General features: G+C 48.6%; 1 protein-coding gene across 1 annotated transcript; it reads right to left on the minus strand.

The window, feature by feature from the left end:
• Nucleotides 1–2,982: 2,982 nt before the first annotated feature.
• LOC144168143 (uncharacterized) lies at nucleotides 2,983–8,207 on the minus strand. Its single transcript, XM_077697191.1, is given in 11 exon segments — nucleotides 2,983–4,055; nucleotides 4,284–4,738; nucleotides 4,832–5,028; nucleotides 5,211–5,340; nucleotides 5,408–5,546; nucleotides 5,672–5,856; nucleotides 5,976–6,167; nucleotides 6,169–6,494; nucleotides 6,571–6,961; nucleotides 7,074–7,305; nucleotides 7,576–8,207. Coding segments are annotated over 11 exon segments (2,871 nt in total). The 5' UTR covers nucleotides 7,709–8,207; the 3' UTR covers nucleotides 2,983–3,564.
• Between the last annotated feature and the right edge of the window lie 5,929 nt (nucleotides 8,208–14,136).

Raw genomic sequence — 14,136 nt, forward strand, 5'->3', positions numbered from 1 at the left:
GAGCAGGTGTACCATGCATAAAGAAGCCAAATCAAGCCAGTATGAAGAAGTTTGACTGATTGGTAACTTGGCTTCACTCTCCAGCTGTCAACTGGGTGGCCTGAACCCCATCTACGGATTGGCATTTGAGGTTCAGCGACGGGACCAGCCACTCGTTCCTACCCCGCTGCCAGGCATCCGTGCTGTTGCGCTGGTTTCCGGTTTCCTGGATTCCAGCATTAGGCGTCGTGGCATCTCCTCGGCGGCTGCTGCGTTTTCGGGCGGGCTGGCTGTTCTTCCCGGGCTTCCCACCAGCTGCAACTCCCTGACTGCAAACTGTGAGCCCGTTCTGTTCTTTGCACTGACGCCTTCGCGTTCTACCCCAATCTGAGAACTGCCTTCCCCTGGTACTGCGTAGGGCACTGCTGCCATCGCTTTCCTGTGTATTCTTACCCTGCGTAATTTGTTTTCTGCAAGCTTTGCACTTACTCTGTGTTTTCCCGTTTTACGCCCTTGACAGTGCACTCTTCAATGTCACTGTCGAGGCCTCTTGTTCGCTGACCTCCAGAACGAGTCTCAGTCTAATCCCCTGCAATATGTATCGTATAAAAATGTTGGTGAGGGTCGTGCAGCTTATCTTCTTAGGGCTAGCTAAATGCATCTCTGGAATTTCTGCGCCACAATTGCTATGCAATTACGCCTAGCAGCCCTTTCAGGACTGCTCCCACACAAATACCTGGTTGCACTCCCGCATCGATCACTTTCGGTCTTATGTGGCCCCATCTTGAGCAGTCCATGATTTAAAAGTAGGATTTTTACTTGGGGGGGTATCATGATGCTTGGGACCTTTTTCAGTGTGTCATTGCTTCATAAGCACGTGGCACAGGAGGCAGCTTACATGATGGGGGGTAGTCAAATCCCACAAAAAAGGTAGAGTGGTACGAAAAAGTCTTTCCTGTTGACATTACTAATAAGTGTTGTACTTACGAAACTGGAGGCCCAACTTCATTGGGCCTTCAGCGTTGTCCTGAACGACTCTGACGAGGAAACTAGTACAGTGAAATCTCGATATAATGAACTTCAGGGGACCGTGGAAAATTGCTCGTTATTCTGAAAGGTCGTTATAGTGAAAATCGCAAAATTTAAGAAAACAAATAGTATTTCAATGCCTAAAACGACCTACGTGTACAGCAGTGCATCCTTGGAGTCATTTTTCACAAAAAAATGCACTAGTGATCATTAAATAGTGGTTGGCGATTTTCATCTAGCGCGAGTAGCACAAGCTTCCTAGCACGAAGGACTCAAACTCTTACACATTACTGGGGAGTGAATCAGTGGCCGTGCGGTTTTTCCCCGGACATGTGCGGAGTTTTTGTATGCTGTCCATCACATCCGCAGTCGTCGTGTGCTCGTTGTAGTCTTCGAGTGCTGCTGCGGCACCCTCAGAGGCATTGTTGTTCATGCCATCCTCGCTGCCATCTTCACTTCTTCATCCTGAACGCTCACGCTCTGGGCAATGTCCTCTGTTGTCAGCTCCGCTGATGTCCGTGAAGATCCAGCAAGCCACGTGAGCAGCGGCGGAACGTAGAAAAAGTTGGGGTGAGCGCGAATAGCGCGGCCGCGGCTTTCGGGACGGAGAAGTTACCCATGCTTCATTTTTTCTCTTCTCCTCACCTTTTTTCTCTCTCTTGCATCGGCTGCCGCATTCCGCGGAGCAAGTTGCAAGACGTCCTCTTCTTCGCTGCGCTTTGCCATGTCGTCTACTAGCACACTGCCCTGGTTGCCGCGATTGTTTAACGGACTTCTAAGAGTCTCTGGCCTTGAAAATATGAGTTCGTCGTACTGAGGTGTTGTTAACATGGCACGGAACTAAATAAAACGATCGTTATTTTGAAACGTTCGCTATTCTGAAGTACGTTGTAGTGAAATAATTTTACAATAAAACTATAAGCAGTCGGCGTGGGATTTCTTAAATGCTCGTTAATCTGAAAAGTTCGTTAATGTGGTGTTCGTTGTACCGAGGTTTGACTGTAATCAGTGGCAGTGTGCTTGATCACTGACCTTGAAAAAGAAGTGAATACAGGCTTTAATGATTTAATCGAGGTGTTTGCCACAGGGACCGAATAGGATTGACCCGATTGCGGGAATCCATGAGCGACTTAGAAAAACATTTGATGACATAGTGCGGCTTTGAGCTTCAGACCCAAAACTTTGCCTTGTATTTCTCAGCGCAACCCTTGCAAACCGAGCCTCTTGTAGGGGCAGCGACGGTAGATGTGGTCGGCCTGTCCACAGTGGTAGCACAGCGGGTGATTATTGGGGGTTCGCCAGACGTCCGTTTTCCTGGGTTTCTGGTTGTGGGCTGCAGGGGGTTGTGCGGGCGACAGTGGATGGCGGTACGGCTGGGCTTCTTGACGATGGGTTGGATCGGGGCGGGGTTGATAAACAGCCGCGGAGTAGGTCATGGCTTGTGGTTCGCGAGGTGCTTCCGACAGCGTAGAAGTTCCCAGTGCGTTTTGGACTTTTTCTCGGATTACGTCGGTCAGGGAAGCCACTTGAGGTTGCGGCGTCGTTGGAAAAAGCTTCCGAAGCTCCTCCCTGACCACCGCTTGGATGGTCTCGCGCAATGTATCGGAGCACGACCGGCTTTATAAATAGCGACCTGCGCACGCGCCCTTCTCCTACGGGGCTACGCGGTCCAAGAAATGCCGCGATGTTGACGGCGCGTCTCACCAGGTGGTGCTGGGTTTAATCCTCAACTTCGCGTCGGCTGCTACAGCTACTACGCCAGCGGAACGCGCGCGATCGTGTTAACCTTGCGCCTTTGCAAACTTCAGCTGTTTTTTTTTTGTTCTGCCTACCGCTACATGAAACAAGACAGTTAATACCAGGAACCAACTTCACGAGGACACGTAGAAACGTCAGCTCTCATAATGGTGGCTTGTTGCACGGGCCCGCAACTTGGGCTAGCTTTTCCCGGCAGCCTAGACAATTCTCAAAGAACATTATGCAGTGCCATGCTGGTTCTATCTAATGAGGTATATTTAGCAGGTCCGCGAGGTGCACTCCGAAGTGCAGGAAAACAAGCATGGTAGTTCGGCTGTTCAGTTTGTGCGCGCACGTACTTGTCACTTTACTCGTTCGAGAGTTCTTGCGCAACTTCGCCTTCAATTGTGGGTATTGTTTGATATGCAGATCACACAGATTGGCGCAATGAGCTCACCAACTTTTAAACTGTATTAAGGCAGTTGTATTTGCGTAGGCCATCTCGTCAGATTTATCGCGTTTTATGAGTGACGGGAGCACCTACAAATAACCCATGCGTTTTTTTTTTCTTCTGGGTTTTACGCGCTGTACTTGCATTTGGGCTTCGAGGCACACCGTAGAGGACTATGGATTAGTTCAAGGAAACTTGAACGTGTGCCAAAATGTGGACACACCAACGTTTTCCTCGTCATCTAATCCACGAATTCAAGCTTAAAGCACCCAAGAACAGAGACAACGGATCACTACTTGCCAAATGTTTTATTGGCTAAATGACACACTGAATCACGAGCACATTTAGAGACAGTCTGGCCTTCAGATTTAGACCTTCAGCACCTTTAGCGAGGTAGGTTTCCTTTTGAGAGCCTTCTTTTTTTTTACGTTGCACACTGTGAGGCCATTGGCGGTGTTAGACAAAAATGGCCTCATAAATTTCTGAAGAATTACGCTGACCAGCTTTGTTTTGTGTGGCACACTTTTGTCCTGGGCACAATCAAAAAGTGGGCTCTTCAGAAGTGAAGGCAGCACGACGGCCGAGAACTTCTTGAGCGGCTGAGGTCCCTTTACAAGCACGGAAGCCACTCGGGAGGCAGCTTGCTCGAGGTGGTGGACAAATCCCACAAATGGTAATGTGGGATAGGAGAGCCCTCCCCTGTCAACACCAGCAATGAGGGCCGTGGTTGGGGAACTGGAGGATGGAGCTTGTAGCTTCACCAGGCAGCCCTCGCATTCAATATTGTCTTGAATGGCCCTGACGAGGAAGCCGGCTATCAGTGCCAGCGTACTGGACCGCAGACTCTGTTGTGGAGGGCCTACGAAAATTATGAGAAAAGATAAAGGTGAATAAGTACATTCAACAGCCTAAGGTGTCTGCCATGGGGTGCAAGAAAGTGAAGTGGGTGCTCCCTCCAGCACAGCAATTTAGAACACAATTATATCACTGTGTCCCGTTGTTTTCTTGCGTTGTCTTTTTTCTATCTATAACTGTTCACTTAATCTTATGTATCAGTTCAAGTTGCGTAATGATTTAGTGCACATACATGGGTAGCGTTCCAGTGTAGCTAGGTGAGGGAGCAGGAGCTTCCGGATGTCCGTGCCAGCAGCAGGTTGCTTGACAGGCTCGACAGGCAAGGCTGGCACTTCACCCAATGGGGCAACCAGACCTCCAACATTTCCACTCTCCGAGGAGTGAATGATGCCTGTGGTCAGGATCTTCTGCAAAGCTGACAGGGCTGCATATGCATCAGTAAGGTCATTTGACCCATTCAGCTGTCTGATTGCTGAGAAAAGGGATTCCACATCATCACTGGAGAATTTCCCCGTCAAGACGAAATAGAATCCCAGCTGTAGGAGGTGCCTTGTGCACAAAACAGTAGACAGTGTCGTAACTCTGAGTGCCTCATAGGTCTCCTCAGAGAGGAACTCCTTCTTGTGTGAGGTGCTCTCTTTCCACTGGGAAAAGTACTCAAGACACTCTGTCTCCAGCCACAAAAGTCTGCAAAGTGAAAACACATTTATAATTGTCACATCCCAATGTACAGCTTAATTTCTTTCAAGGAAGCGCAATACCTTTCAGATCATGGCATACCTTTCGTCGTCTGCACTGTAGAATGGCATCCTCAAGGCATCTCGACTTGTCCAGTGCAATGACGTGCTTTCGATGTTGTGCAAAGCAAACCACTTCTGGACCACCTCCATGAACTCCAAAGTTGGCAAACAGTTTTGGAACCCGTTAGCCCCAAGGCGATGACCGTGCTGCTGGAGGAGCCTAAGGACTGAAGTGACCTAAACAAGGCAATCAGCATCATGTCTGCTGTTTAAACATGGACTTAAAGCAACAAAACTCTGCCAGTCTAGTTACCTCTGCACAATAACGAATATTTCTAAGGCCATTTCATAATGTTAGGGCCATACAACCTTTGCCCCAGCTGCACACTGAGTTATGCAGCATGCAATTAGCCACTCACCTGCACCGAGAAGATGTCAACAGCCCTCCTGACGTTCATCTTCTCAAAGTTACTGGGGCTTAGGTGTTTCTCCGTTAGGCACCTCACCAGCTTGAATGCACCTTGACTTTCCTGGGTCTTGTGCAGTAGCCTACGGCAAAGCAAGGTGTTGCCAAAACAAAACAGAAATTATAATGGACAGAAATATTTGATACTACCTGAGAAAATCGGGAAGGATAAGCTTTGCCTGGTTCCTGAAAGTTTTCTTAGCATCCAGGAACTGTGAGCGGATGTTTTTGATGATGTGGCAGTAGTCAAATGACAGGAAGAGTGGTCGACCTGCATCAAGTGGGTGAAAGAAATATCCAATAATTCAGATTAGTTTGTGCACATTTGCTGGAAAGTAAACATTACTCCATATTTATAAGATCTGCAGCGAAGACGCACATCAGATGTGACTTCATAAGACCCCTGCACTTACTCGACAACAGGCTGTATCTGCCCCCCTGACAAGCTTGAAAAAAACTTGGTGTTCGACCTGTGATTGTCGCCAACAAGGCGAACCACTTGAAATCCTGCATTTTCAACTGACTGCATGACCTTAACAGCAAGATGCTCAAGCTGCTGTCCAGTCAGGGCCTTCGTAAAATAGTAACCTACCGGAAGCCTGCGAAGGGAAATGACAGTCATAGTTCAAATGGCAAGATTCAGACAGTTAAATGGCCAGATTCAGACATTCATGATTTGGTGTACCTGCAGTGGTAGCTGTAATGATAACTGGAATACCTGTAGTGGGTCGACAATCCTACAAAGACGAAGCACAGGAGGTGGGTTGCCAATTTGTTTTCCAGGCCATAGTCTGCTTCTGCACCTCCCAGGTTCACCAGGCCGTGAACAGCATCAGACTGCTTGTGGTATATTGTAGCTTCCCTTATCGACATCTCGTCCATGACCAGCGAGCCACAGCGTGCCTGCAGAGGTGAGCACTGAAATATAAAGCCTCCCAGGTACCATAGCTAACATTACCTTCTCAGAGTGCAGTTTTGCTTCCATATGCAGCCGCTGTTTGATCAACGAAGACACGACTTCCCCTGTGCAGGCACCTATGTACCGCTTCAAGGTCGAGCGGCAGGGTAGTGCCAAGAGGCCGCTTTCCCGTATTAGGCGGTATGCAGCTGGAGACTTCGAATGCCAAAGCACGCAGTTTCGTATTGTCTCCTCATGCCAGCGGCCCTTCTTAACACCCAAAAACGCCAGCTGTTCTTGAATGAACAGTGCCTTTGGCTCGTTCTGCTCTACTTTTTCCTGCAAACATTTGGCACTTGTTAAAATCTGTCTAAACAAGTTCAAACGTTAAGTAATTTTCTAGTGCTGGTCATACCTGAAGGAGCACGAGGTTGGCTTTTTCCGTAGCCGCATTTGCTTTTCTTGCCTCCCGTTTCAGGGCAGAAACCTCCTCTTGCAAATCACTTTTTTTTCTGGAAAGTAGCTGGCACTTCCTTGTTAGCCTTGTGACCTGCTTCACAAGCACCGTCATCCGTGAAAGCGACATTCTTGTTTGGGTGCTTTTAGTGGGCTTAGGCCGTGCCAAAACAAGCCTGGGAGTCTCTTTCAAAGCAGGCTCAGACGTTGAGGGCAAAAAAGAAAACGAGCAGGCACTTTGCACTAGATCATGTGGAGGTGTCTGCGAAGGTGGCTGAGGATCTGGCTCAGGTGTCAAGGTCTGCAGCCCATTGACCGAGTCCTCTGCATGCGCTGTGATGCCTGCTGTATCGCCAAAATGCCATCATCGGATGGGACATCATGCCTGCAAAATGAAGGGACATTCACTCAGATTAAAATTTCAATAATAGTAGAGAACTTCGGCACAAGAACTGCTCTTGCCTGTGCTTGGTGGCTTGCTTAGGGCAATCTGGTGAGACCCTTTTGCGTTTTGCCGGCCGCCGTGGTTGACTAGGTGAAGGCTGCAGGTATGTCGGAAAGTCAGGGAAAAGTGTCGGGGCGGCATCGGGTTTCAGCCTTCTGTATTTGGTGGACTCCCTGTAGTCCTCCGGCCGGAAATGAAGGCTGCAGACTTTGCTCCGGTCGTTCGGAAGCCACGGCTGTTTCCCTGGCCCTGTAAAACGAAGTGTCAAGATGAAATGTGGTTTTCACTACGCCCACAACACACGCGTATAAATCACGCTGAAATTGAAACCAAACACTCAATATTGTAATGCAGCGCGTCGCCACTGCCCGCAATCGACCTTCTAATGAAGGCAGATCGTACTGTTCCCACACGATCACGGCAAGCATCGAAAGTAAGAAACACGCGGACCAACGTGGTCCGTCGCTTCCCAAACATGTGTAGGAGTTTGTTTAGATTACTTCGGATTGCACAGCTTACCTTCAGCCTGTCGATGAATGTTCTTCAGCCACAGGTTCCGCACATCCGTGACCGGGAACTCATGGAACAATATTCCTCGTGATACGCCCATGCACCCGCTCGATTTGCAGAGCGGTACGCAGCAATAAACCATTGCACACGTTGCACCGAATAACTATTTCGTCGAACTTCTTTCAGGCATAGCTGTTGAGGCAATACCAAGAGACGTGCGTGAAAATGCGCATGCACACACGCCGATCACCCTCGTTCGGCAGCATACGCAGTCGAGAGAGGATAGGAGACGTGAGGATTAAAAGCAGCGCCACGGCTTGCAGCGGCGCTCGCGGAAACTATAAATAACACAACAAGCAAAAAAAATCTCGGACACGGCGCTGGTGGCGGATGCGCAGGTCGCTATTTATAAAGCCGGTCGTGTATTGGAGCTTCCAAGTTGCGGCACCGATGGTCTCCGAGAACAGCGCGTTGACAGGGCGGTCATACTGCCTCGTTCGAATGTCTAGCGTCTTCTCCAGCGCGGCGGCTTCAGACGCGAATTCGGCCACCGTTTTAGGGGGGTTGCGGACAAGCCAAGCAAAGAGTTCTTGCTTTACTCCTCTCATCAGAAACCTGAGCTTTTTTTCTTCGGTCATTTCAGGGTCCGCGCGGCGAAATAATTGCTTCATCTCCTCAACAAAGATCATGACCCCTTCAAAAGCGAAGCTCGTTCTTTTCTCACCACGGTAGTGAAGGTCTTAAGGAACTCCCTTTTGAATTGAGTCCAGTCGGTCAAAGAACTCTCATGGTTCTCGAACCAAGTTCGAGCAGCATCTTCTAAGTAAAAGAAGACATGCCGGAAAGTTTCTTTGTCGTGCCACCTGTTGAAGATGCAGACGCGCTCCAGCTTCTCCAACCATTCTTCGGGGTCTTCAGCGGGGGCTCCCCGGAACGATGGCGGTTCTCGGGGCCGCTGCAGGGCGATTGGCGACGTTGTTTCTTGCACCATGGTGTTGGTTGCAGCGTTCGTTCTCTTGGGCCCTTCTGGCAGAAGACCGAACTCGGGTAGTAATCCTTGCAGTCGGCGGCTTTCCCTGGTTGGACTGGCTTGGCGGCTTCCAGATGCCGTAGAGAGCATGAAGGGTGCGTACCCAGCACCTCCACCAGATGCCAAGAAGCCAGAGACGATGCAGTTGTCTTGAAGGAGAAACAAGTTTATTGGAGCGAACTTGTGCTCCCCTAACAACTCAAAGAATACACAGGCGGCGAAGCAGCAGTCAACAAAGTGACGTGTGCGAGCGAGCGTCGACGATCGGAATGCCGTGGCGTCTGCTCTGCAGGATTTTATCTTTCGGCGCAAGGGCTTCTGGAACCGTCGATTTACATCTAGAACATTGTAGATCAGAGAAGATTATTCTGCGTAATGGCGTTAAGCCGAAACAGTCTGCCCATCTCAATGAGATAGCCCGTGTGGCATAAAAATAAAGAATTCAAGGTGCGCTTCGCTTGACACAGATAACAGGGCCGGGCGTGGCTGGGCCGTAAAAACAAGCAATAAACAAACAAAACGCATACATGGTTCGCGGCAATATGTTTATACAAGGTTCACACATGTTTATAAGTAGCCAAGGTGGAGAAGTCCTGGCCGACAGCAGCTTGGTTGGTAGGTCATGCAGGCAAATTGGATGCTCTGCCCAGCTGGTTAACCATGCTTCCAAGGGAACATCACCACTTTCCGAGGAAAGAACTGAGCCTGTGATCAACGTTTCTTTCTTTATTGTTTTTTTTTTTTTTCCCGCGAGCCTTCGAAGGCACCTGAAAGCAACTACAGTCTACACTCGGTACAGCTGATCCGGCAACAACGGACTTTCTGTTACAACAAACCATTTCTGTTTGTCTGGTCCCCATGCATTTTAAATGGAGTCCGCTCCGCTCACAATGGACCTGGCTAGAGCAGACTATTGGCTACAACAGACTAAATTTTAGGCGAAAATTGTTTCCACTGAAAGTTTATAGTGGACTTCCGCGATGCCGGCAGCCGATGTACTTTTTCTTTGTTTATTTTTACAAGAAAACTGTTATGTCCGGCAACATTGCTGGCAGCCGGGTCATTGGCGCAGCCAAGCCAAGCCAGTGCCAGTGGCTTTTTTTTGTGCGACTAGCGGCATGAGCGGCAGGGTAGCTGATTTCACTGTTGGATAAATTAAGCGTAATTAACGCTGTTGAACGTGGGGAAAAACAGGCCGACATCACCAGAAGTACAGGCTTGTCTAAGCAGACAGTCCACTCTACCGTCAAGAACAAGGCCGCTGCTGATAAACGTGACTCCGGTGAGATTGAAAACAGGGCTATCGAATACTCCAAGTGGTGCACCCGGAGGAGAGTCTGCCCTCGTCAGTTTTTTTATGTAACAAAAAACTCGGATTCAGTGAAGTTCGCCCTTTATTATTCCCACGCATGCATCGTTCCCATTCCGTTCGGTGAAAAAGGTAAGAAATGCCTCAAGTATGGGGGTTGTTCCCCATCCATTGTGTGCAATCTGCCGGTAACCGTGCGCAGTCCAACTGGTCTAACTTTCGATTTCACAATTGACCGTCATCAGATTATTTCATTACAGCTGTCTCAATGACCAGACTAAAATCGCTAAAAATGTGGAAGCTGCCTTGAGGGAACATCAGGCAGCAATCCGATTTGTTTGACGAATGGTTTCGGGAAAACCTGCCTTGTCGTGAGAGGATTTAAAAGAGCCTAGCTAGTGTCCATGGTCACGACTGATGTTTTATAGCTGGTTAATAGTTGCGCCTAGTTATATTCTTGCTGTGTTTGCTCAGCTTATCATGCGTCTTTACACGCTTGACCGCATGTGCCGGGGCTAAGCTTTGGAAACGGTGTTTACACGATTCTTTGCCCTCGCGCAAACATGTGCAGAGGTGTTGCAGGCGTTTAGAAAGACCGAAGTGTATGTACTATGCATATGCAATGTCGGTCAAAGTACCCATTTTAGGGCTCATACCCCCCCCCCCCCCCCCGCCCCCTCGTCGGATACTGCATACTTTGGCTACAGCGGACGTTTTTTTGCGGATTCAGAGGGTCCGTTGTAACGGGCGTAGACTGTAGTCAGTGTTGTCACTTGAGAATTTCTTAGCCCTGTAATTTATTATTCAGTGCTAGTGTAAGCTCGTTGCAACAGATTCCAATAATGCCAATCCCAAGCAGCAGAAATTGCCAAGCCCAAGCATGGAAAATCGTCAGTGGCCAGTGGGTCCGAGCTTGGCAATACCTTGGCCGCCATTATTGGCTGGTGTTTGGGAATGGTGACAAGCCAACAACTGGCCGAGCTCTGAAAGGCCAATTTTGGACAATGCTTGGCAAAGCATATTCTCATGATAATGCCTGTGCGTGGACCCCATGTTATTTTCGTGCACATTTCTCGCTTTCCAGCGAGTTCCTTATGGACAATAGGTACCTATTCTATGAGTTGCCTCGCGGCCCGATTTTCACTTTATACGTGCCATTCAGAAAATTATTTAATGCGCACACATTAAATACTTTTTTGTACAATGGCATGTCTAAAACAGAAATCAAGCCAGACAGCAGAATAAATGAACTGCATCAGCCTTGGGAACCACTTACGGGACTTACCAAAAACAATCGAGCATCATAACACAGCAGATCTCTTTGCTTACTGTTTTATTATGCACATCAAATTTACGACGAAAAATCTGACTTTACAGTGGCAAGAATATGAAATAAGTTTGTTCAAAGATTAAACATAAAAGCAAAACACAAACACAATAGTTGACAAAAAATGAACGAGCTCGCGAAGTGCGAACTGATTCATACTTCCTGTAGCTGCTTGAGATGCCTAAAAAACAAAGCATTCAGGTAAATTAAAACAAGACCCTTTTCTTCGGTAATTCGCCGATCTGCCAGTATTACAATATGTAGTTCAACAGCACTATTGTAGAATAGTCCAGCTTGGAAGACTTGTTCTCCTTGTTGCATTCGCCACTTGTCCACGGGAAACACCTTTACGTTGTAGCGCCTGTAATAAGTAAAAAAAAATCATAATTACTTTGTCGCTCGACAATATCTTTGCGTTGCTCACGAAAGTAATGAAATGAAAGCTTCATTTATAGCTAGCAATTAACGACGCCAGCTTAATACATCCGTGACTCTTATACCGCTCACGGGTCTTGCTCCAACGCATGCTGGATGCCATGAAACTGCAGTGCCGCTTGCTCGGAGAACACAAAGCACGAAAGAGGATAGCTACAACTGGCGTCCCACAAATAGAAGCACGTGTATGTCAGTGCTCAATTCTTCCCAAGAACCAACAACACTAAGCAGCACTCAAGCGCACCGACCATTATAAATGACAGCTGAAGCTTAGGCGAGAACGAGCATGAACTCTTGCGTACCATGCACTGGAAATGAAACGATGACTCACATTTTCAGCAGCAGGCAAACAATGTTATTCCACCAGTCAGGTATACTTGAAACAGCCACCTGTGCCAAAATGCACCTCACAGACACCTACAGGAGTACTATGGCGGTTTCAATGCCACAAAAGAGACGCAGACGTCGCAGCAATGCGTCCGTCCACCAGCCCAACCACGGGAAAAAGAACGCGCGCGGGCACAACGCTCAAGTAGTCCGATGGACATCGTTGGGTTAGGACACACAAATGATCCATTCCTATAGAATGTGAAACACTATCTCGCACGCTATTTTGAATGAATACACAGCACTCTAGTTTGAGGAGGCTTTGTTTTGAGGCACGGTGCTGTGGCTCTTTTGGTAACTACCTTTTGCTGCCTTGTTGCCTGTTCACCGCTCTAATCGTCGTGTTTGGCTTGGCCAAAAATCGCTTTTATCCATCTGCTAAAGCTTGGCCTCCGATGGGCTTTCCGGGTGACGCTACTTCCGGTCGCCGTTTGCTTGGCGCTGAATCAGTCCTTCAGCCGAGTTACCAAGAAGTGGCTGATAACTCGGAAGCCAATGGGGGCCTATGGGTTTTTCAAATATTGGCAATCGACCACTGCCGCTTGGGATGATTGCAGTCTGTCCTAAAAGAAATATGGGGAATCCAAATACTATCACTCCAGTCTTGCTCGTCGTCATGGAAGGGGTGTGTTATAACATAAACTGTGTGAAATCAGCGTATAAATCAGTCGTAAGGTGCAATTCTCTGCAGCATCATTAACTGTTGGAAAAGTTGGTGTAGTGAGAGTAAAAGCGACATGAGTAGACAGGGCAGGGAGGAAAATATCTAGATCTGAATTCACGGAGGACAAACGATGTAACTTGTTGGCTCAGCATCATGGGAACAACTTGTTGGCTTTCCCTAAAACAACCTGCACCGATTGTCCCGCAAATAATAGGGCGCTTTCATTAACACCCACGGCGATGTCACAGTCTGTTTCTGATTCTGTTATCATTATGTCAGAGTCTGTTGTTGCGTTTGCGCACTTCAATTTCTTTTACAGTCGTTCAAGTCCTACACTTAGCCGCGAATCGACGACGCCCACTGCTTTTGTAGCTTTCACTACGAAAAGGGCGTTGTTCTGGAGCTGAAATTCTCTGAAGGCGCGATCGAAATTGATAAATCAACTAAATCGTGCCCCAACTTCGAATGCCATGCCGCCTCCGTCGAGGCCGCCAAGGGGCTTGGGGAACCCGCCAACCCGTTTGACGAGGGCGCCAAGGGCGCTTTCAGTTTTCAGCAACTGCCGTGTTGGCGCCCCAGTCGCGTCGTGCGTATAAAGTCAGTCTTTTCAGAGACGGTGTACGCCACCGGCATATCAAAATACACCGCCGTTTGGTCCGCGTTGCCGATTTGGCCTAGCGGATACGCTCTCGCTTCTCTCTTTCGAAGCAAGAAACGCTGGACCTCCAGCAACTTCTCTTCGTAGTCAGCTGGTTACTTTTGGGTGATTAAGGTGCGACGGCGGAGTCTGAAGCCGAAGCGCTTCATAAATTTCTGCAGCCAGCCTCGGCTGGCTTCGAAGTCTGCCGCCGAAACACCTCGCTCCCTTGAAAGCTGCCTCGCCTTCGCCTGGAGCACTTCCGTCATCACTGGAAGGGCAGCTGCTCGCTGCGTCCGAACGAAGTTGGCCAATGCTGTCTCCATTTCAGATTGACGGCCTTTCCGTGGACCGGTAAAAGCCATCCTCGTTGCGGCGCACACAAAGAGCTTCTCCCATTGGCCCCTCCAGCAACGCACATTTTTTTCGTCCACTCCAAAGTCCCGCCTGGCTTCTTGAACGTTGGACGACGACTCCGCGGCTAGGACAACTTTCCTTTTATAAGCGGCACTATAATGGCACCGCCTGTTTGGCGCCATTGCGCTACGCCATACACAGACCACTCGAAGCGCGACTCAAAATGACAAACGGCTCGCCTCAACACTCGCCACAAAGATAAAAATGGCGGCCTCGCGTGTGTACTTAAAGGACCACTGACACCAATTTTTGTGCCTGATATTATTGTACCATTCGCTTCCTTTACCTGCCACAACATCATGCGTAAAGTATGAACAGCGTGTGTAGAGTGGAACATATTTTGATTTAATGGTAAATGTAGCCC

The sequence above is a fragment of the Haemaphysalis longicornis genome, unplaced genomic scaffold (assembly GCF_048455015.1).
Source record: "Haemaphysalis longicornis isolate Haplotype H1 unplaced genomic scaffold, Haemaphysalis longicornis Haplotype H1 scaffold_2, whole genome shotgun sequence".
In the NCBI taxonomy this organism is placed as follows: domain Eukaryota; kingdom Metazoa; phylum Arthropoda; class Arachnida; order Ixodida; family Ixodidae; genus Haemaphysalis; species Haemaphysalis longicornis.